This window comes from Callithrix jacchus, chromosome 1 (genome assembly GCF_049354715.1).
Source record: "Callithrix jacchus isolate 240 chromosome 1, calJac240_pri, whole genome shotgun sequence".
NCBI lineage: Eukaryota > Metazoa > Chordata > Mammalia > Primates > Cebidae > Callithrix > Callithrix jacchus.
This window is the reverse complement of record NC_133502.1, coordinates 187,128,437-187,150,977: the sequence shown is the minus strand read 5'-3', so window position 1 is coordinate 187,150,977 and position 22,541 is coordinate 187,128,437. Positions and strand designations below refer to the sequence as shown.

Here is a 22,541-nt window from a genome sequence, read left to right as displayed (position 1 = left end):
TGAGTCTTCACCCTTACCCCCACACTAGGAGACTGCGTTTTCCTCGGAGTGAACAGGGGTGCTAATTATGATCACCTCCTCCCTATTCCTCTCTGTCTCTCAGTAACTCCCCTATGACTTTGCCTATATCCTGACCACTGAACTGTTTTGATTTCCATAGTCATCCACCAGGCTGAGGCAGGGCCACACTAGAAGGTGCCTATTAGGCATCATCTTTCTTTTGCCTTATAGATGATTTCTGATTTTGGCTAAGGTAGGGAGAATCGCTGGAACCTGGGAAGCAGAGGTTGCAGTGAGACAAGATTGAGCCACTGCACTCCAGCCTGGGTGACAGAATGACACTTTCTCAAAAAAAAAAAAAAAAAAAAAATTAAAGCCCTGAAAGGACAGCTAGGTTGGTGCCTCTGCCTGGCCCCTCTGCAAACTATCAACCCCATTCGGACGTTCAGGGAGGAGGTGCGGGCCGGGAGGGAGGGAGGGAGACATGAGGCTTCCCTGCTGGAAAACCACTGTTTGAACATAGATGTGGCTCTGGGGGAAACCAACTATGGAACATTAAGAAAAACTATTTTCTGTAATTATAATGTTTTCCCCTCTAATTAGGAATTTTAGAGCTTTTAGATGAGACAGTTAGATGGGAAGTGTAGACAGAGGTTCTTAGGCATTTTCGACTCAGAATACTTAGCAGGACCGTGTAACCGGAAGAGTTTCTGGTTGCTGAACTCTTAGATCATCTCAGTCTAGTGAAACCTAGCAGAGGCCCCCGCCTTCCTCGGCTCTCACCGCGGTATCGCGTACACAGATGACGGGCCCTCCTTGCGAGGGCGGGACAAGGGGTGACCGTTTGGCCCAGGCCCCCAGCAGGGCTCACTGCCCTCTACTCCTCCAGACCTGGAGCCGGTACCTAGAGGGTCTAGCCTCCTACACACTCAGGCTATATGGGATAGCCTGTTGCTCCTAGGTTATAAACCTCAACGGCATGTTACTCTCCTGAATACTGTAGGCAGCTGTAACACAATTTAACCTTTAACCTTTCCTGTGGTGCCGATATAACACAATTTGTATCTCTAAACATAGAAAAGATACTTTTTTTTTTCTTGAGACGGAGTTTCGCCGTTGTTAGGCAGATTGGAGTGCAATGGCACAATCTCGGCTCACCGCAACCTCTGCCTCCTGGGTTCAAGCAATTCTCCTGCCTCAGCCTCCCAAGTAGCTAGGACTACAGGCACGCACCACCATGCCCAGCTAATTTTTGTATTTTTAGTAGAGACAGAGTTTCACCATGTTGACCAGGATGGTCTCGATCTCTTGACCTCGTGATCCACCCACCTCGGCCTCCCAAAGTGCTGGGATTATAGGCGTGAGCCACTGTGCCTGGCCAAATATAAAAGATTTTTAAAAGGTACACCTGTATAGGGCGGCTCTATTATAATCTTTTTTTTGAGACAGTTTTCTCTAGTCGCCCAGGCTGGTGCAGTGGCACCTCATTTAAGAGACAGGGTCTTACTCTGTAGCCGAGGCGGAAGTACACTGGCACGATCATAACTCACTGAAGCTGTGAACTCTTGGGCTCAAGGGATCCTCCCACGTCAGCCTCCAGTAGCCAGGACTACAGGCATATGCCACTATACCAATTTTTTTTTTTTTTTTTGAGACGGAGTTTTGCCTGTCACCCAGGCTGGAGTGCAGTGGAGCGATCTTGGCTCACTGCAACCTCCACCTCCTGGGTTCAAGTGATTCTCCTGTGTCAGCCTCTCAAGTAGCTGGGACTATAGGCTCACACCACCATGCCCAGCTTATTTTTGTATTTTTAGTAGAGATGGGGTTTCTCCATGTTTGTCAGGCTGGTCTCGAATTCCCGACCTGAGGTGATTCGCTTGCCTCAGCCTCCCAAAGTGCTGGGATTACAGGTGTGAGCCACTGCCCCCGGCCCTGCAGGGGGGTCAGGATGGATGATATCACCATCAGCCGCAGATACGCACAGAAGGCAGAAGGGAGGCCCTAGATCCTCTCTGGTCTCAGCTTCTTCATCTACAAACAGACTGAGCCCCAAGGGCCTTCACTGCAGCCTTTGGGTGATATGGGTCGACTCCTGGCCCTTCTGTGGGTGACAATGTCATGGGCTCTGAGCAGACAGGGTCCTTGCTGCTGCCACCCACAGGCCTGAGGAGTGTTAGCACATCCAGCCTGGTGCCCTGGACTTTCTAAGGAACCACAGGGCAGGCCCAGGGAACTCAGAAAACCTTTTACTCCCTTCCCTCCCGCTGGGTCCTCCCAAGGTCACAGACTCAGATGCCAGCAGAGGCCTGCCAGACTGGGCACAGTGCCCATCGCACAGGCAGTGGAGTCTCTGTGTGGTCAGCTGTTGCCCATAGGGAATACAGAATGTATTGCCAGATTGAAGAAACCGGAGGCTGGGCATGGTGGCTCACGCCTGTAATTCCAGCACTTTGGGAGGCAGAGGTGGGTGGACCAGGAGGTCGAGACCATCCTGGCTAACAGGTGAAACCCTGTCGTGGAGGCATGCACCTGTAGTCCCAGCAATTCAGGACAATGAGGCAGGCAAATTGCTTGAACTCAGGAGGCAGAGGTTGCAGTGAGCTGAGATCGCACCACTACGCTCCAGCCTGGGCAACAGAGCGAGACTCTGTCTCAAATTAAAAAAAAAAAGAAAAGGAACTGGAAATCTGTATTTTTGCATCAAATCTTTCTATTTCAAATAAAAGCCCTTCTGCCCTTCCTCCAAAATATAAAAAGAGTAAAATAAAAAATAAAATAGGGGCAATTTATTCAAAATTCCCCATGCCAAATGTTTTTGTTTAAACTGCGCAAGTTAAATCCTACCTGCAGCCTGAATCCAGCCCAGCTTATGACGAAGAATTGTGCATCCCCCCCAGCAGGGGGCTTCAGGGGCCAGATAATTTTGTTTTGAAGACAGGGTCGGCTGGGCACAGTGGCTCATACCTGTAATCCCAGCACTTTGGGAGGCCAAGGCAGGAGGATTGCTTGAGTTCAGGAGTTCGAGACCAGCCTAGGCAATATAGCGAAACCCCGTCTCTACCAAAAACGACGAAAATTAGCCAGGTATGGTGGTGCACACCTACTCAAGAAGCTGAGGGAGGAGGATTGCCTGAGCCCACAAGGCCGAGGCTGCAGTGAGCCATGATCATGCCACTGCATTCTAGCCTGGGTGACAGAGCAAGACCCCGTCTCAAAATTAAAATAAAAAAGGAAAAAGGGTCTTGCTAGAGTACAATGGCACAATCATGGCTCACTGCAGCTCTGACTCCTGGGCTCAAGTGAGCCTCCCACTTCAGCCTCCCAAGGAGCTGGGACCACAGATGTGCCACCACGGCATTTATTTTTGAATTTTTTGTACAGATGGGGGGCATCTCCCTATATTGCCCAGGCTGGTCTTGAACTCCTGGCCTCAAGTGATCCTCCCACCTGGCCTCCCAAAGTGCTGGGATTACAGGTGTGGGTGAATATGCTTGGCCAGGGGCCAGATGCTGGCAAAGACTGTCCCTCTGTCCTTAGGGAGCTCCAGGCAGAGCGGGATCCTCCCTCCTTCATGTAGAACACCTGGAGACTGTTTCCAGAAAGCCAGTACTGTGGGGCTTGAACCTTGTCTCCTCCGCTCTCTCCCCATCCTGCTCACACCTCCAGGCCTGTCCTGGAAGCTCCTTTCTCCTCCTGGAGTCTGTGAGCAGCTCCAGCGCCTGCACTGCACTGCTTTGCTGGAAAGTCACCTTCTCATGAGGCCCACCCAGACCCTCCCATTCAAAAAGAGGACCTGGAACTGCAGCCTCTCGGGCATGCTCTGCCCCCCCACACTCTGCATCCTCCACGAGCCCTCCCCTCCTCATGCACTCTGTAACCCACCAGGAGAACCTCACAGACAAGCCAACGGGCACCTGCGGCTCCCACCGGCCAGGGAGGCAGAAACAGATTCTCCCTCACAGCCTGGACCCTGGACCCTGGCCTCCGAACTGTGAGGTAATGCAGCTCGGCTTTTTTGTTTGTTTTTTGAGACAGTCTGGCTCTGTCTCACTGCAGTGCAGGCTGGAGTGCAGTGGTGCAATCTCGGCTTACTGCAACCTCTGCCTCCCAGATTCAAGCGATTCTCCTGCCTCAGCCTCCTGAGTAGCTGGGACTACAGGCACCCACTACCATGCCCAGCTAATTTTTGTATTTCTATTAGAGACAGAGTTTCACCACATTGGCCAGGATGGTCTCGAACTCCAGACCTTGTGATCTGCATGCCCTAGCCTCCCAAAGTACTGGGATTACAGGCATGAGCGACCATGTGCAGCCACGTCTCAGTTGTTTAAGCTCTGGATTCTGGATGATGGGGGCGGGGGAGGGAGGTTGTCCCAGTCCTCTGCCTGGCTCCAGAACAGTAGGCGCTCAGGTGCTCTGGAACTGGGAACTAGAGAGGAAGCATTTGGGAGGAACCTACATTGTCCTTGAGGCACTGGGTAGGTAGTTTGGGTACTGTCTTTTTTTTTTTTTTTTTTTTTTGGAGACAAAGTCTCACTCTGTTGTCCAGGCTGGAGTGCACTGGCCCAATCTCAGCTCACTGCAACCTCCACCTCCAGGGTTCAAGGGATTCTCCTGCCTCAGCCTCTGAGTAGCTGGGATTACAGGCACCTACCACCACACCCAACTAATTTTTGTGTTTTCAGTAGACATGGGGGTTTCACTATGTTGGCCAAGCTGGTCACTGCAACCTCCGCCTCCTGGGTTCAGGCAATTCTCCTGCCTCAGCCTCCTGAGTAGCTGGGACTACAGGTGTGCACCACCATGCCCAGCTAATTTTTTGTATTTTTAGTAGAGACGGGGTTCCACCATGTTGACCAGGATGGTCTCCAACTCCTGACCTCACAGGATCCACCCGCCTCAGCCTCCCAAAGTGCTAGGATTACAGGCAGGAGCCACCACGCCCAGCCCAGTACTGTCTTTCTAGGTGAACGCTGGGTCCCAAAAGGCCAGAACTGCTGCAGAGGGGTGGTCTGCACACAGCGTTCCAGCCACCTGCCCACTTCCCCAGACCCAGGATCACCCCGTTCTCAGCCCTCCCTCTCACCTGTTCCCTCACCCACCCACACAGGGGTGCCTGGTCAGCGTCCTGCATTCACCGTTTCCTGTGACCTGGTCCTAATCGGATTCCCCAGGCTCATTCCAGATTAGCCCACTTCAGCGCCTGGGGCTCCCTACATCAGCCATCTGTGTGGGGCACTTCTAAGAAGCCTGGGCCAGGGGTCCTTGACTCCCCTTCTCCATGATGGGTTTGCAGGGAGGCAATGTAAGGGTTCATGGATGGTCACAAAGACTCATAAAAACTGGCAGCCCAAGGCCAAAACAGCCGACAGGTGCAGCTCCTTAGACCCTCAGCGGGTGCTGTCACTTCAGGACTCATGACACCTAAAAATGTAACTCAGCACATCAACTGCAGGCTAAACAAGTGGAAATTCTAACCGCAAGAGACAGAATTCCCACCTGATGAGCACTGGCCCAGAGGCCTGCCAGGGAGGGCTGGCTCCAGCTCCAAAGTCCCTACACATCCCACAGCCTCCATCCGAGCCGGCAGGGTGACATCCACAACACGCCCCACCCTGTCACCAGGTGCTGGATTTCTGACCCCTGCCTTACTCGGCACTTTAAAAAGGGAAGGCACATGCCCACCTTGCCTGACCCGATCCGCAAAAATCCCAAGACCTTGTTTGTCATCTGAGCAAACTGGGGGAGTCTAAAAAGGGAGAGGGGACTGTCCCAGATCACGCAGCTGGCAGTATCAGGAAGCCAGGCTGTTTCACCGAACTTAGCACATTTTCCATCTGACGACTCGATCTCCCTCCAGCTGTTCCCTCACCCTGGAAGAGCTGCTTCCTAGACTCCCCCTCTGGAGCAGCTGCCACCATGGGTCTCTTCCACGGCCTGTGCATTTCCTTCGTTACATCTAGAGAATGTCTCACCGCTTATGTACCTGTTCACATGTTTTATCTCTTCCCAGAACTGAGGCTACTCTTTGCCCAACTCCAGGGGGCGCCGTTTCCCTCACTGTGAGCAGCAGCCCCAGGAGTTGTGATGCTGGAGGCCCCACCGAGAGAGGAACACTCTGCTCCTGCTCACTGCAGCCTCGCTGAGCCGGGCATGTAGCGGACCCTTAGAAAAGATTTCCTGAGCCAGGCACAGTGGCTTACACTTACAGTCCCAGCTACTCAGGAGGCTGGGGTGGGAGGATCTCTTGAGCCTGGGAGGTGAAGGCTGCAGTGAGTCATAATGGTGCCATTGCACTCCGGCCTAGGTGACAGTGAGACCCTTGTCTCAAAAAAAAAAAAAAAAAAAAAGGCAAAGGAAAGGAAAGGAAACAGGAAGAAATTGCCTAGGTAAAAAGCAAAGTACAGAAACTGCTTGTGCCAAAAGCTGCTCTGAAGTCGACATACCAGCTCCACCTCTCCATTGTGAAAAGCCTCTCCCAAGTCACTTGACCCCTGGGATGTCCTCACAACCTGCCGCTGGTGCTGGGCACCCATCCCAGGTCCAGCAGAGCATGGCCACAATTTAGCAACATTTAGTCCAAGACACTTGACCAGACCCTCCCAGAGCATGGCTTTCTGGGATGGGCGGTAGCTGTATGACCTCGCCCGGGTTGCTTGGCAGTGCTGAGCCTCAGTTTCTCCTGCTGTAAACGGGATGAGGATGAGGTAGGAGGGGGATTCAGCGAGACGCTGTTTGCGAAATGGTTAGTATCCTGCCTGCAAGTCCTTGACATCCTCAGTAAGAAGAGTAACAAATATACAATGGACAGCGAGTCCCTTACCTGTGGCCACCTTCATGGTTCCTCTCTGCAGGAGGAGCTCGCCACACTTCTCACTCACGTGGCTATTGCTCTTCAGGAACCTGCGGGAGACAGACGGATGCAAATTCTCCACTTCCTAAGGTGGCCAGTTGGCTGGGTGAGCAGGGCTCTGGGCTGCAGACGAGGCCCCACCCTTCCAGCCCTACCCTGTACTCTCAGCTGAGCCCCTCGGCAAAGGGGGACACAGACCCAGCCCCGGCTAGTGAGCCCCAAGATTCTGAACAAGTCCTCCCCGTAGTCTCTCACAGCCGGCCTGGCCCTGCCCGTGGCCAGGGACAGTTGAGAATCAGGTGGGATGACGGAGAGGAAGGAGAATCTCTGTCAACTGCCAAGTGCTTTGCAAAGGCATGAAATTAGGGTCCAGAGGCCATGGACCATCCGGGATTGTCGATTTCATCTGCTTCAACGAATGCCATCATTCTCAATGGCAGAAGGAGTGCAGTCCTGGAGCTGCCAAGCTCCCCCACCACATGTGGCTCACTCTGTGAGGACAGCCAAGGGCTCGTTGCCTGGGGGTGCCGGGGTTGGGGGGAAACTCCCATCCACCCACCCCTGAGAATGGAGGACAGGAGGACCAAATGCCCCCCTTGACTCACCCAGGAGGAAGCCCTAGGGGCACTACGCTTGTTAATTCAGTTGGTGAAACGGACAAAGAAGGGAGTGTCCGCTGCCTGCCATCTGTGCATTGGGTCCTTACAATGGCCCCTGAGCTTGCCGAGCTCTTGGAGGGAACACTGACTGAGCCCTTACTAGGTGCCAGGACTGGGGATATGGTGACAAAGAGACAGACGTCATTCTTGCTCTTATGGGATCTGTGGTCATTCTATGGACAAGAAAACTGAAACTGAAGAGAGTTGTGTCACAACCAGGAGACTGAGCCCTGGGCAAGAAAGTGACAGGAAGTCAGAGTTGGCCAGGTCATTGAGTCCAACCTCATTTTACAGGTGAGGGAACTAAGGCCCAGAGAGGCAAAGTAACTTGCCAAGGGTCACCCAGCAGGTAAACAATCAAGCCAGGACTCGGGTTCAGGGACAGTACTGATAACTGGTAGTGGTGGCAGAGGGGTCAGTACTTGTCCCATCAGTCCACACTTAGGGCTGTCATGTGTGCTTGTGCAACGTGTACACAGTGCAAAGGCATGCGACTGGGTGTGACTGCACAGTTGTGTGGCCTAGAGTGTCCTTCACCCACGGCTCCTGCCCTCTTCCACCACTGCCACTGCATGACCAGCCTGGCATTCCTCAGCTCCCAGGCCACACAGTTTCCAAGGGGTCCCCTGCAACCCTTCTCCTGACCACTCCTAGGGGTCTAAGCAGCAAAAGGCTGTCCTCTGTTGGGAGGCAAGTCCCTGACTCCCCTTTCCCCCCTCTGCCATCTCCTCCTGCTTCCCTAGTGTCCACCAAAGGAGACAGGGCTGAGAGGACTGCCCGGGGCCCAGGTCTTCCCCCGACTGACTACATGCATGAAAGCCCAGCTTCTCACATGAAAGTCCAGGACAAATGGTGACGACTCCAGCAAGATGAGTTTATCTACCATCTCCGGAAAGGTACAGGAAAACTGAGAGGACGCCAGAAGGGGAGAATGAGTGGGGGAAAGAAGCAAAGGCCACTCCCTGCTTTCCCTGAGGACCCTGGTGCTTCCTGAAACATCTTTTAGGCTGGGGGAGGGTGCTGACCAAGAGATCAGAAGGAGAATCTTCTATCCCATGGTGTGCCTTCCCCCACCCCCCAGCTCTGCACCCAGCACTGAGCTCCAGACCCTGGCTGGACTCCAGGGTGCTCTGGGACAGGGTATGGGGCTGGAAGCATTAACTCCACCAGGAGTCCCCACCGTTTACACCAACTTCCTAGTATAACTATCACTGAGACCAGAGGAGGCACTTCCTGGGAGACACTTCCCGGGTACCTTCCCCTTTCTTCTCTGCACTCCCCACCCCACTCAAGGGACCTCCAATTGACCAAAGCCATCTACTTACCATCCCGGCCACGAAGCCACCTGGGGGACAACAGAGCCGTGGGTGACGTTCCCTCCCTCCCCAGCTGCAAACCCTCAAGCTTCTTCCCAGTTCCCTCCTTCCCTCCCCAGCTGCAAACCCTAACCTAAAGCTTCTTCCCAATTCCCTCCTTCCCTCCCCAGCTGCAAACCCTAACCTAAAGCTTCTTCCCAATTCCCTCCTTCCCTCCCCAGCTGCAAACCCTAACCTAAAGCTTCTTCCCAATTCCCTCCCTCCCTCCCCAGCTGCAAACCCTAAAGCTTCCCACCCCGCGGCAGGGACAGGGAGCTCCATATGGATGACTGGAGGCTCAGTATCGGAGCCCTGATGGCCTCTTCATCTTATTTCCCTCATCCATGTGTCCCTTGCCTGAGGTCAGAGGGCACACAATCTCTGACTGACACTCTCCTCTCTTTGCAGTTCTCAGTTCAGGGGAAAGGGGTGAGGCAGCAGCTCCCATCCTTCCTTCCCAGCCCCACCTCGGGCCCAGTCAGCTCCTGGCCAGTGCACTTACCGAAGCTGTGACCCATGATGGAGAACCGATTCCATTTCAAGGCTGGAAATGCAAGGAGCCAGAAGGTCTGACCGGGTACAGGCTCAGCCCGCCCACTCGCTGCCAGTCCCTGGGCTCAAGAAATTGCTTCCCAGCCTCTGGGGTGTCCACCCAGGAGACTAGCTTGGGGGACCCACTGTAGGAAGCAAGCTCTTCTCCAACTTGCCCAAGGAGTCCCATGAATTGCTGGCAGACCTAAGGCCAGAGCCCAGGCACCCACTCCCAGGCTGCTTCCTACCCCCACACCAATGATAAGAGGCTTGAGTCGGGGGCTCATGCCCAGAGGGACTCAGACCCTTAGCTGCCCCCAGAGGGTATTAGGGAGAGAGTGCCAGACATGGGTGAGGGGACTCCCAGAGCAACCCCCGCAAAAGACACTCTGTTTCTTACCTGCCGAAACCCTTCGGATCTTTCACAAAGTTCTGGTGGTAATATGGGACACCTGGGCTGTAATGGGATGAGAGCCCATGACCCCCGAAATCCATGGCAACGTAATACAAGTCTGAAACAGAGAGAAGCAGGTTGGAGGGTAGGAACAGGTGTCTACCCCAGCTGTCTCACGGTCTTCCTTGTTCCCGTGCAGACCTCCCCCCTCGCCCTCTTGGCTCCCAGCCTCACCTTGCGGGAGAAGAGGGATGAGTGTGTCGAAGGAGTTGGCATTGTCCAGCCAGCCATGTAGGCAGAGAACTGGGGAGCCCTTCAGGGAGCCCCAGGCTTTGGCTGCGATGTGGCCCCAGGGCACAGCCAGCCTCAGCTCTGAGATCAGACCTGAAAGACAGAGCCAGACTTTCATTCCTTCAATCGTTCATCCATGAAGCTGGTGCTCCCTGAGCTCCTTATTTCTGTCTGATGGGCTTGAGTCAGGGGCTCATGCCCAGAGGGACTCAGACCCTTAGCTGCCCCCAGAGGGTATTAGGGAGAGAGTGCCAGACATGGGTGACGGGACTCCCAGAGGAGGGAAAGATAAGCTGGGCTGGAAAAACCTGGGACAGCCCTCACAGCATGCACCCCATTTAAGCTGAGGCAGAACCTTCTAGAATGTGCTGGTAGCGGGGGTGGGGGGGTGTGTTGGCCAGGCCTGGACCCTACCACTTGCTGACTAGGTGACCTTGGGCAAGTTACAAAAACTTGTTTCCTTTCCTGTAAAACCGGAGTAAAAAAGGCTTAGTTTCCTAAGCCTTTCCTAGGGTCCGGAGGGATGCCGCACCCTCACTCCCCAGAGCAGGAGACTGAGGCACTGGGAGCAGCACTACACGCCCAAGGTCACACTGGGGGACAGGGACAGAGCGAAAATTTATGGCAGGCGGAGGGACTGCAGGGCTGAAGACCTCCACACCCCGACACCCACGCGCACGCTCGGCTAATTCGGGCTCCCAGAACCCTGCGAGGCCACGTGCGGCCGTGTCTCGGGGGCCCCCCAGTTCCTGGCCGGTCGCGCTCTCACGGCCCGGGACTGCTCAGGAAAGAGCTGCTACACCCAGGAGGGCGACGCGGTCGGCGAACCCTCCCCTCCAGCCCGTCCTCCTCCACGATCCCAAACAGGTGGAAAGGCTCGCGCGAGGCCTCTCCGTCCCACTCGAGTCTAAGGGGCCCTGGTAGGGCGTTTTCACCCATCGCTCCGGTCCGGCGAATGTGCGGCTTTCACTCCCGCCCAAATAGGTCGCGGGAGGGGAGGGACGTCCACAGTTCCGAGCCCCGCCCCTAGGCCACCCCGCCCCATCCCAGGAAGGCCACGCCCAATCAGATCCCGCCCCCATTCACCAGGCCCCGCCTTCGCACCGCTCTGGCCGCGCCCACCGGCTGGAGCACATCAGGGCCCCCGCCCCCGGACAGTCCCGACAGCTGCCACCGCGCCCGCGTGGGATCAGGAGCTGCTGGCCCAGGCCCAGGGAGCAGCCATAGCAAGTTAGGCCTATGGGGGCTCGCTGGCCGGCGCCGCAGGGTTGAAGGCTACTCTTTGTTTAGTGGCTTACTGGCCCCTTTGAGAGACGGACAGCCTGTATCCACTGTGTCCCCACCGTGTCCTGGGGTCCTCAGCAGAGCCTGGTACAAGCTAGTCTAACAGTTGTACAGGTGAGCAAATGAGTGTGTAAACTGGGGACGTGGAGGAGCCCTCCAGGTGAGGGATTACAAATATCTGCCCGGAAAGGATCAGAAACCCCAGCTTCTGAAGAGGACGTTGGGGGTGAGCAGGTTCATGCACTAAATCCCGCAGTGAAGGAGGGAAAGTGCACCCTTTGAGTCAGAAAGTGGCAAGTCTAAGACAAGTAAGAACAAGTACTTGTAGTGAATTCTTAGGACTTTATGCTGCCTTGGCGTGCATTTTCATCAGGCATCCAGATCCTGGGGTGACAGTGGAATTGACCATGTGAGTTGGTCTCTTTCCTCTTCTGCCCTGCGGACCCGTTGCCACACCCTCTTCACTGATGACACATTTACGCTATCAGATAACATTTTGATCAGATCTAAACTTTTTCTAGCAGAAGCAGGGCTCAGTCACCCCTTGGCCCAGTTTTCAGGCCAAACCATGCCCAAAATGACTGCAGAGATAAGAATTTAGAGGCCTGACAGGGTGCTATTAGGCTCAGGGCTGTGATCCAAGTCAGAAAGATTGCTTGAGGCCAGGAGTTCGAGACCAGGCTGGGCAACATAGTGTGACCTACCCCCACCCCCACCAGTGCACCATACCACAACCACTTAGAAAAGATCTAGAAAATCCTCCAGTCTCAGCCCCCACCCCCCCAAAAAAAGAAAAAAAAAGAACAGAACACTTAGAGGCATCGCTCCCGCCTATCGGACTGCTCTCCTGCTACTTCCTTTAAAAAGAACAGTCAGGCATTTGGCCAGCAAACGTGCTGACCCATGACCTCTTCCCTTCCATCTACTGTTACTTGCCACGCGCTCTCATCTCTCTCTGCCTGACTCTTCACTCCTGCCTCCTGTGCCCAGGGACGAGGACTTTCCTCCAGTTTCATTACACCTTCCTTGCCCAGGTTCTCTATCAAAAACCTTTGGACTTGCTCCCTGCTGGAGTGGTGGGTTGAATTTGCACTTTTCATCAGAACAACCAGGGGCTGCCCTAGGCCAGGCTCCCAGTGCCAGAGCCAGGTGGTCAGGCAACATGAACTGGACACGGACGTTTCCAATGTCAGGGACCTCTGGTCACTGGTCAGACACTAGGCGTGAGGTCGTCCACTAGGTACAAGAAGTGTCCCTTGAGAGGTGTGTTGGGAGCAGGCCCTAAGCTGGTATAAACAGGCCTTAAAGATACAGGCTATCAGTAGCACTGAGATACTCGTGATGGCAGAGACGCACATTGCTAGAGGTAGTTGGTTTACTAGAGCGAGGGAAAGAAATATCTGGCCAGCTCTTGGGCAGAAGACTGCTTGGGGTGCTTCTGAACCACAAACAATAGCAGGTTCTTGCCTTAACGACATGCTCCAGATGCAGTGGATAAACACCGGAGCCTGTTTCTTTCCACTCGTATAGAATGCTTTGTTCCCTGCGAAGAATGCTTTTAGTTAAATGATTATCTTTTTTTTTTTTTTGAGACAGAATTTCGCTGTTGTTACCCAGACTGGAGTGCAATGGCATGATCTCGGCTCACCGCAACCTCTGCCTTCTGGGTTCAGGCAATTCTCCTGCCTCAGCCTCCCAAGTAGCTGGGACTACAGGCGCACACCCCCATGCCCAGCTAATTTTTGTATTTTTAGTAGAGACAGGGTTTCACCTTGTTGACCGGGATGGTCTCGATCTCTTGACCTCGTGATCCACCCGCTTCGGCCTCCCAAAGTGCTGGGATTATAGGCGTGAGCCACCGCGCCCGGCCTAAATGATGATTATCACTTGTTTGCTGTCAATAAATATGTGAGGCTCTCAGCTGGGAATGCTGAGGTTCCCCTGTTGTCCCACACCTTTATCATCCAGCCCAAAATGTCATGTCCCCCACCTTTTTGCTCTCTATCTCTGTGTCTGTTTCTTCATTCCTTCAGCGCCGCCTGGGTTGGGGTCCCTGCGACCGAGCTAGTCTCAGCAGAGGTGCACTGCTCACACCCACATCTAGCCCCTACTTTTCCGCTGAGGGCAGGCTGCTGGCTGCTCTGGTACTGGAACTCCAGTCTAGCTGGGGGCTCTCAAAACGGGACTTCCTGTTCCTTCACTACCATTTGCTGGTTGGAAGCCCTGGGAGCAAGCGGGATGTGGCCCCTCTGGCTCCAGCCCAGCAGTGCCCATGAAGGAGCCACAGCCCAGCGCGCGGCGGTGGGGAGAGATCCCTACAGCCAGTTCTCCTGGTTTGGGACAGGGGAGCCAACCCTTGGGCTGCAGAAATTAAAGGGGCTTCCTGGGGGAGCTGCAATTCAGGGGAGGTTGTCAGCGGCTAGAAAAAGTGGGCAAGGTGGGCGATGGACTGTGGTGGCACTAGGTTGTGATGGGCCTTGCCTGTGAGGCCGAGGAGCTTGTCCCGTATTCTGAGTGGCAGGGCCTTGGGGAGGCTAGGAGCTGGGAGATGAAAAGACCGCTTCTAGAAAGGTCCATGCATGGTGCTGTCCATCAGCTCAGTAAACAGTTTGGCTTTCCATGGGCCTGGACCCCTTTCCAAGTTATGCAAGGGGTCAAAAATCCTGGGGTGACAGGCATTGAGGATATGACCCCTGTGAGGTGGGTCAGTCTCTTTCTTCTGTCCTGAGGACCCCTTGCCACCTTCTCTTCACTGACGATGCCACATTTATGCCTGGCCACCAGGCTCCAGCCTGACCCCAGCATGGGGACCTGACCTCCAGCACCTTCACCTCAACAGCCCCTTCAACACAGACACCCCCTCCTCTGCCCAGAAGATTCATGGCCTCAGTCCCCTGACTTCCACCCCCAGCCTCAGCCTCACACTCACATCCTATTATCACACTTTCCCCATCTGCCTCTCACTTCCATTCCTGGACCCCACCCTCCCTCGACCCCCTGGGCTGGCTCATCACCCCAACAAGACAAGAGAAATCACCTCGCACCACACCACCAGCTCCCCGCTGGAGCTCAGCTGGAGCTCTGATCTTACTTGGCTGTGTGGAAGTCTCTGGTGCTTCTCCCTGCCTGCTGGAGGGAGGTGGATTCCTGCCCTGGCATTCAAAGCCTTCTTTGGGGTCCCCTCTCTCCTCGATAACACATGCAAGTCCAGGAATGTTGGGCTGCCCATTCTCTGCAGCTGCCCCCAACGTTCACACCTCTGTATCTTTGTTATGCTGTTTCTTCAGCCCAGAACACAGCTCCCTTTTGCCTTTACCCTTGAAATCCTCCCTTCTTTTAAGGCATGGTTCAGTCACCTGCTCCAGGAAGCCCAGGTGAAATGCATCGCCCCATCTCCTTCACTGCTGCTGCGACCTGCCTTTCACCTCTACAAGGTGTTGCAGTCTCTGGGGTCTAGGCTGCCTCTCTGGCTGTATGTCTGCCCTAAAAAGTGGGAAAAGGTCTCATTCAACTTTGATTTCCTCCATAACATCTACCAGAGGACCATGCACATAGTAAGGGCTCAGTCAATGTCTGCAGATTCAATTGGCGGAGAGCTGCTAAGAACATTCTCTCCCGGTTTCCCTAAAAGGGCTCACAAAAGCAGCAGCAAGCAGGGTGGGGGAGGGCGTGGATTCTGGCGGGAGGTTGTTTTTTTTTGAGACGGAGTTTCCCTCTTGTTACTCAGGCTGGAGTGCAATGGCGTGATCTCGGCTCACCGCAACCTCCGCCTCCTGGGTTCAAGCAATTCTCCTGCCTCAGCCTCCTGAGTAGCTGGGATTACAGGCGCGCGCCACCATGCCCAGCTAATTTTTTGTATTTTTAGTAGAGACGGGGTTTCACCATGTTGAGCAGGATGGTCTCGATCTCTTGACCTCGTGATCCACCCGCCCTGGCCTCCCAAAGTGCTGGGATTACAGGCGTGAGCCACCGCGCCCGGCCTGGCTTCTTCAGGTCTTATGTTCTCACCACTTATTTATGTTAACATCGTAGCGGCATCCAGAGAGTTAGGAGTGTATGCAGCGTTCCTAGAACCACTTGTGAGGGACAAGTGTTTCCCAAAAGGCCCTCCTTCATCAGCCAGACAAGGCCCCCAAGCTAAGTCGGTGAAATGAAAACAATCCCTGAAACTAAATGCAGCAGTATCCTGGACTGGACCCTGGAACAGACATGGCCAAGAACATTAGATTTAAAGACAAACAAAAATAAAAACAGAAAAAAAAGATTTAAAGACAAACATACATGGGGGCTAGCATATATGTAGACAGTGAAATGTACATTTATGGCCAGGTGCTGTGGCTCACACCTGTAATCCTAGCACTTTGGGAGGCCGAGGTGGGTGGATCACCTGAGGTTAGGAGTTCAAGACCACCCTGGCCATCATGGTGAAACCCCATCTTAAAAAAAAAATATATTGATTTATTTATTTGAGATGTAGTCCTGCTCTGTCACCCAGGTTGGAGTGTAGTGGTGCGATCTCAGCTCACTGCAACCTCTGCCTCCCTGGTTCCAGCAATTTTCCTGCCTCAGCCTCCCAGGTTTAAGTGATTTGCTTGCCTCAGCCTCCCAAGTAGCTGGGATTACAGGCACGCACCACCACGCCCAGCCAAATTTTTGTATTTTTAGTAGAAACAGGGTTTCACCATGTTGGCCGGGCTGGTCTCGAACTCCTGACCTCAGGAGATCCGGCTGTCTCCAAAGTGTGGGATTATAGGCATTAGCCACTGCACTCAGTCAAAATGTACAGTCCTTACTGAGCGTGTTTTGCTCTCTTCCAACTTGCTTTACCTTTTTTTTTGTTTTGAGAGACACGGTCTTGCTTTGTCACCCAGGCTGGAGAGCAGTGGCGCAATCATTGCTCACTGTAGCCTTGAACTCAGTGATCCTCTCATCTCAATCTCCCAAGTAGCTAGGGCTACAGGAATGGACCACAATGCCCAGCTAACCTTTAAAGATTTTTTTTGTAGAGATGGGGATCTGACTATGTTGCCCAGGCTGGTCTCCAACTCCTGGCTTCAAGCAATCCTCCTCCTGCCTCAGTCTCCCAAAGCTCTGTGATGATAGGCATGAGTCACTATTCCTGGCCTACTTTAATTAAAAAAAGAAATTTTGGCTGGGTGTGGTGGCTCACACCTGTCATCTCAGCACTTCGGAAGGCCAAGGCAGGTGGATCCCCTGAGGCTGGGAGTTCAAGACCAGCCTGATCAACATGGAGACACCCTGTCTCTACTAACAATGCAAAATTAGCCAGGCGTGGTGGCACATGCCTGTAATCCCAGCAACAAGAGTGAAACTCCATCTCAGAAAAAAAAAAAAAGAAATTTTGTTTCCAAATCATATATTTATCTAAAACATTTTATATTCAATTTTTTTCCTTCTTTCTTTCTTTCTTTCATTTTCGACAGTCTTGCTCTGTCGCCCAGGCTGGAGTGCAATGGTGTGATCTCATCTCACTGCAATCTCTGGCTCCTGGGCTCAAGCAGTTCTGCCTCAGCCTCGCAAGTAGCTGGGATTACAGGCATGCACCACTATGCCCGGCTAATTTTTCTATTTTTAGAGATGGGATTTCACCATGTTGGCCATGCTGGTCTTGAACTCCTCACCTCAAGTGATTCGCCCACCTTGGCCTCCCACAGTGTTGGGGTTGTAGGTGTGAGCCACTGTGCCTGGCCAGTTTTTTTTTCTTTTTGCAGAAAAGGGCTTGCTCTGCCACCCAGCCTGGAGTGCAGTGGTACAATCACAACTCACTGCAGCCTCAAACTCTTGGGCTCAAGCAATCCTCCCACCTGAGCCTCCAGAGTAGTTGGAACTACAGGCATGTGCCACCACTTCCAGCTTCAATACATGCATTTAATTCTCCAAATTTCTTTTCTTTTTCTTTTGAGACAGGGTCTTATTTTGTTGCCCAGGCTGACTGCAGTGGCACAATCACGGCTCGCTGTAGCCTCGACCTCCTGGGCTCAAATGAGTCTCCTACCTCAGCCTTCCAAGTAGCTGAGACTACAGGCATGCACCACTGTGCCTGGCTAATTTTTGATTTTTTGTAGAGATTGGGTCATGACCTCGTGGGCCCAAGCAACGCTCTCTCCTTAGCCTCTTAGCTGGGATGACAGGAATGAGCCACCACACCAGCCTAATGTTCTAGCTTTCTAAAAAAGCAATTTTAGCTGTGTTCCATATAATTTGGCATGCTGTATTTTCATTTTCATTGAGTTATTTTATTTTATTTATGATTGTTTTTGAGACAGAGTCTGGCTCTGTTGCCCAGGCTGGAGTGCGGTGGCATGATCGTGGCTCACTACAACCTTCACCTGTCAGGTTCAAGCGATTCTCTTGCCTCAGCTTTTCAAGTAGCTGGGATTACAGGTGTGTGCCACCATGCCTGGCTAATTTTTATATTTTTAGTAGAGATGAAGTTTCACCCTATTGGCCAGGGTGGTCTCAAACTCCTGATCTCAGGTGATTCACCTGCCTCCACCTCCCTAAGTGTTGGGATTACAGGCATAAGCCACCGTGCCCAGCCTATTTTTTATATCTTTGGTGGAGACAGGGTTTCACCATGTTGCCCAGGCTGGCCTTGAACTCCTGCGCTCAAGTGATCCACCTACCTCAGCCTCCCAAGGTGCTGGAATTACAGGCATGAGCCACCGTGCCTGGTCTTCATTTAGTTTTACATGTTTAATTTTTTAGAAGGTAATGAATTCACGTGGTTCACAGATAAAACAGGCCTAAGATGTACAATGGGCTATATATATATATATATTTTTTTTGGTTTGCGTTTTTTGAGATGGAGTTTTGCTCTTGTTGCCCAGGCTGAAGTGTAGTGGCACAGTCTCAGCTCACTGAAACCTCCATCTCCCGGGTTCAAGCGATCCTCCTGCCTCAGCCTCCTGAGTAGCTAGGATTACAGGCACATGCCACCATGCCAGGCTAATTTTGTATTTTTAGTATAGACAGAGTTTCTCCATGTTGGTCAGGCTCGTCTCAAACTCCCAACCTCAGGTGATCCACCCACCTTGGTCTTCCAAAGTGCTGGGATTACAGGCGTGAGCCACCACACCCAGTCGTCATCCACCCTATTTTCGTGATCCACTTTAAGAAACTTCCTCTTTGGGAGACCAAGTTAGGAGGTCTTCTAATCCCAGCACTTTGGGAGACCAAGTTAGGAGGATCACTTGAGCCCGGGATTTTGAGACCAGCCTGGGCAACATAGAAAAACCCTGTCTCTACAAAAAATATAAAAATTAGGGCGGGGCGCGGCGGCTCACGCCTGTAATCCCAGCACGTTTGGAGGCCGAGGCGGGTGGATCATGAGGTCAAGAGATCGACACCATCCTGGTCAACATGGTGAAATCCCGTCTCTACCAAAAATACAAAAAATTAGCTGGGCATGGTGGCGCGTGCCTGTAATCCCAGCTACTCAGGAGGCTGAGGCAGGAGAATTGCCTGAACCCAGGAGGCAGAGGTTGTGGTGAGCCGAGATCGTACCATTACACTCCAGCCTGGGTAACGAGAGCGAAACTCCGTCTCAAATATATATATATATATTAGCCGGGTATTGTGGAGTGTGCCTGTAGTCCCAGCTACTTGGGAGGCTGAAGTGGAAGGAGCACCTGAGCCTGGGGTGGCCAAGGCTTCAGTGAGTCATGATGGTGCCACTGCACTCTATCATAGGCAACAGAGCAAGACTCTGTCATTTTATTTTATTTTATTTATTTATTTTTTTTTTGAGACGGAGTTTCACTCTTGTTACCCAGGCTGGAGTGCAATGGCGCGATCTCGGCTCACCGCAACCTCCGCCTCCTGGGTTCAGGCAATTCTCCTGCCTCAGTCTTTTGAGTAGCTGGAATTACAGGCAAGCGCCACCATGCCCAGCTAATTTTTTGTATTTTTAGTAGAGACGGGGTTTCACCATGTTGACCAGGATGGTCTCGATCTCTTGACCTCGTGATCCACCCGCCCCGGCCTCCCAAAGTGCTGGGATTACAGGCTTGAGCCACCGCGCCCGGCCGACTCTGTCATTTTAAAAAAAGAAAATGGCCAGGCGCTGTGTGTCATGCCACTAATCTCAACACTTTGGGAGTCCGAGGCGGGCAGATCACCAGGGATCAGGACTTCAAGACCAGCCTGGCCAACATGGCGAAACCCCGTCTCTACTGAAAAATACAAAAATTAGCTGGGCATGGTGGTGCATGCCTGTAATCCTAGCTGCTCAGGAGGCTGAGGCAGGAGAGTTGCTAGAAACCAGGAGGCAGAGGTTGCCATGAGCCGACATCATACCACTGCACTCCAGCCTGGGCAACAGAGCGAGACCCCATCTCAAAAAAAAAAAAGAAAGAAAAAGAAAAGTAGGGGCCAGGCGCGGTGGCTCACGCCTGTAATTCCAGCACTTTGGGAAGCTGAGGCAGGTGGATCACGAGGTCAAGAGATCGAGACCATCCTGGTCAACATGGTAAAACCCCATCTCTACTAAAAATACAAAAATTAGCTGGGCACGGTGGCGCGTGCCTGTAGTTCCAGCTACTCAGGAGGCTGAGGCAGGAGAATTGCCTGAACCCAGGAGGCGGAGGTTGCGGTGAGCGGAGATCGCGCCATTGCACTCCAGCCTGGGTAACAAGAGTGAAACTCCGTCTCAAAAAGAAAATGAAAAAGAAAAAGAAAAGTAGTTTAGTTGTATACGCTGTTCAGCACCTTAGCAATATATTCCTGAGCTTCTCCTATATTTGTCAAAGAAAAAAAATCACAAAACTGCCTCATTCATTTTCATACTTGTGAAGTCTTCTGCTGGGTCTTCTGCTGACTATTCCACGGTTGTATTTATCTGCCCTCTACAGAGAGAATATTGGAACCTTTCCCACTTTTTGCTTTGCAGACAATGCTTCAGTGAATAGCACAGTCACAGATAACCGTGAGATAACTTCCCAGAGGTGGGAGAGCCAGGGCAAAGGCTAAACACATTTGTCATTTTCTGCATGTTTCCGCATCACCAGACGGCCTCATTTTCCTTCCCTCCTGCACTAGACAAGCCTGCCTCCTTCCCCGTGGCAGATGAGAGCATCCGGCTTTTGAAAGTGTGTCAATTTGATAGATGAGAAATTGTATCTTATGGTGCTTAGAATTTTTTTCTTTTTATAAATTGGCTTAATCATCTTTTTATATATTTAAGGATCATCTGTATTTTTAAGGTCCTTTCTCTTCCCCGCTCCCCTGGATTTCTTAGAACTGTTTTTTTGAGACAAAGTTTCACCTTGTCACCCAGGCTGGAGTGCAGTGTCGCAGTCGTGGCTCACGGCAACCTCCACCTCCCAGGTTCAAGTGACTCTCCCTGCCTCAGCCTCTGGAGTAGCTGGGATCACAGGTGTGTGCCACCATGCCAGGCTAATTTTTGTATTTTTAGTAGAGAAAGGGTTTCACCATGTTGGCCAGGCTGGTCTTGAACTCCTGACCTCAGGTGATCTACCTGCCTTGGCCTCCCAAAGTGCTGGGATTACATGTATGAGCCACCCCTCCTGGCCTAGAACTTTTTCTTTCTTTCTTTTTTTCTTTTTTTCAAGACAGAGTCTCGCTCTGTCACCCAGACTGGAGTGCAGTGGTGTGATCTCAGCTCACTGCAGCCTCCACCTCCCTGGTTCAAGTGATTCTCCTGCCTCAGCCTCCCAAGTAGCTGGGACTACAGGTGCCTGCCACCATGCTTGGCTAATTTTTTTTCTTTTTGTATTTTTAGTAGAGATGGGGGTTTCATCATATTGGCCAGGCTGGTTTCGAACTCTTGACCTCAGGTGATCCACCTGCCTTGGCCCCCCCAAAGTGTTGGGATTACAGGTGTGAGCCACCACGCCCAACCTAGAACTCTTAAATATTGGAGAGAGGAGTTCATTTTTCGTAGTGTGAACTGCATACATTCTTTCAAGCTGAGGCTGATTTGGAATTGTCATTAACTTTTGGGGTACATGGTTACACAGTTATAGGTCTCCAGAGAGGAGAAGAAGGCCTTGAGCTGCTTTTCCTTGGAGGCTTTTGCTGTTGAACTTGAGCTTCAACTTTTCTTGTCCTGGGGAGCAGACAGAAGACCAAGCCTGAGCCCCTAGCAGAGGTGGGGGGTCTAATAAATGACTCTCCCTATGGAAACTGGGACCCTCCAGGGCAGAGAATGGTAGAGCCATGGGCAGCTTGTACCCAGAGTCTGGAAAAGCCGCAGACACTCAACTCCAGCCCGTGAAAGCAGCCACGGGGCTGCACCCTGCTCAGCCACACGGGCGGAGCTGCCTGAGGCCTTGGGAGCTCACCCCTTGCACCAATGTGTCCTGGATTCAGGACAGGGAGTCAGGGATTATTTTGGAGCTTTAAGGTTTAATGCCTGCCTTTCTGGGTTTTGGATTCATGTGGAGCCTGTTGGCCCTGCCTTTTGGCAGATTTCCACCTTTTGGAATGGAAATGTTTACCCATTGCCTGTACCCCCATTCCGTCTTGGCAATAAATAACTTGCTTTTGATTTTTACAGGCTCACTGGTGAAAATTTGAGTCTCAGATGAGACTTTGGAGTTTGGACATGGGCCTTTTGAGTTAATGCTGGAACAAGTTAAAACATTGGAAGATATCGAGAAGAAATGATTGTATTTTGCAATGTGAGAGGTATTTTGCAAGGTGGCTGTCTTCCTAGCATAAGCATGAACTAGGACAGCTGATCTTGGTGGCCCGTTCCCATAGTCCCAGCTGCTTCAGAGACTGACTCCAGAGGATGACTTGAGCCCAGAGGTTTCAGGCTGCAGTGTGCTATGTTATATCTGTCCATAGCCACTGTGCTCCAGCTGGGCAACATAGCAAGACCCCATCTCTGGAAAAAACAAAAGAAAGAACCAGGAGAAAAAAATCCACTTTAACCCTCACCCTGACCCTTGCTCTTAGGAGACAGCAAGGTTTCCTTGGTTCTGAGCAGATCAGGAAGGAAATGTCAGGGAGATGCTGCGATTACAAGCTAGGCCCCTGACACGTTGCCAAGAGCAGGAAGATCTGTGTGAGCATTGCTGATAAATCACCCAAGGAGTTCTCAGAAGAAAGGGAACAAGTCTTCTAGCTCCAGCAACTTGTGGTGATTTTATTTCCAATTCCAAATAAATATTAACTTGTGTATCTGA

General features: G+C 52.3%; 3 protein-coding genes across 15 annotated transcripts in view; 1 reads left to right on the top strand and 2 right to left on the bottom strand.

Annotated features, from left to right (window-relative positions):
• The window catches only part of LOC118142866 (kelch-like protein 10), a 20,506-nt gene extending 13,604 nt beyond the window's left edge, over positions 1–6,902 (bottom strand). Inside the window, exon 1 of the mRNA XM_054238692.2 lies at positions 6,824–6,902. The gene's annotated coding sequence lies outside the window, so the exon portion shown is untranslated. The remainder of the gene's footprint in view (positions 1–6,823) is intronic.
• LOC108588084 (uncharacterized) overlaps positions 1–22,541 on the top strand; it is a 23,262-nt gene extending 721 nt beyond the window's left edge. For 2 of the 13 annotated variants that reach the window (XR_008473886.2, XR_013520697.1), the window contains exons 3-5: positions 3,886–3,996; positions 8,256–8,408; positions 9,276–12,113. Coding sequence is in view for 5 of the 13 variants with exons in the window: in XM_035265175.3 (XP_035121066.1) it covers positions 3,886–3,996; positions 8,256–8,348 (204 nt within the window). In the remaining 8 variants the exon portion in view is untranslated. Of the gene's footprint in view, positions 1–3,885; positions 3,997–6,013; positions 7,807–8,255; positions 8,483–9,275; positions 12,114–12,963; positions 13,370–21,907 lie in introns of those variants that run through there. The other 11 variants (XR_013520698.1, XR_013520688.1, XR_013520699.1 and 8 more) reach the window with 11 other exon arrangements.
• LOC144577272 (serine hydrolase-like protein) lies at positions 6,824–10,416 on the bottom strand. Its single transcript, XM_078333314.1, is given in 7 exon segments — positions 6,824–6,903; positions 8,345–8,419; positions 8,838–8,857; positions 9,370–9,411; positions 9,799–9,821; positions 9,823–9,910; positions 10,027–10,416. Coding segments are annotated over 7 exon segments (441 nt in total). The 5' UTR covers positions 10,202–10,416; the 3' UTR covers positions 6,824–6,885.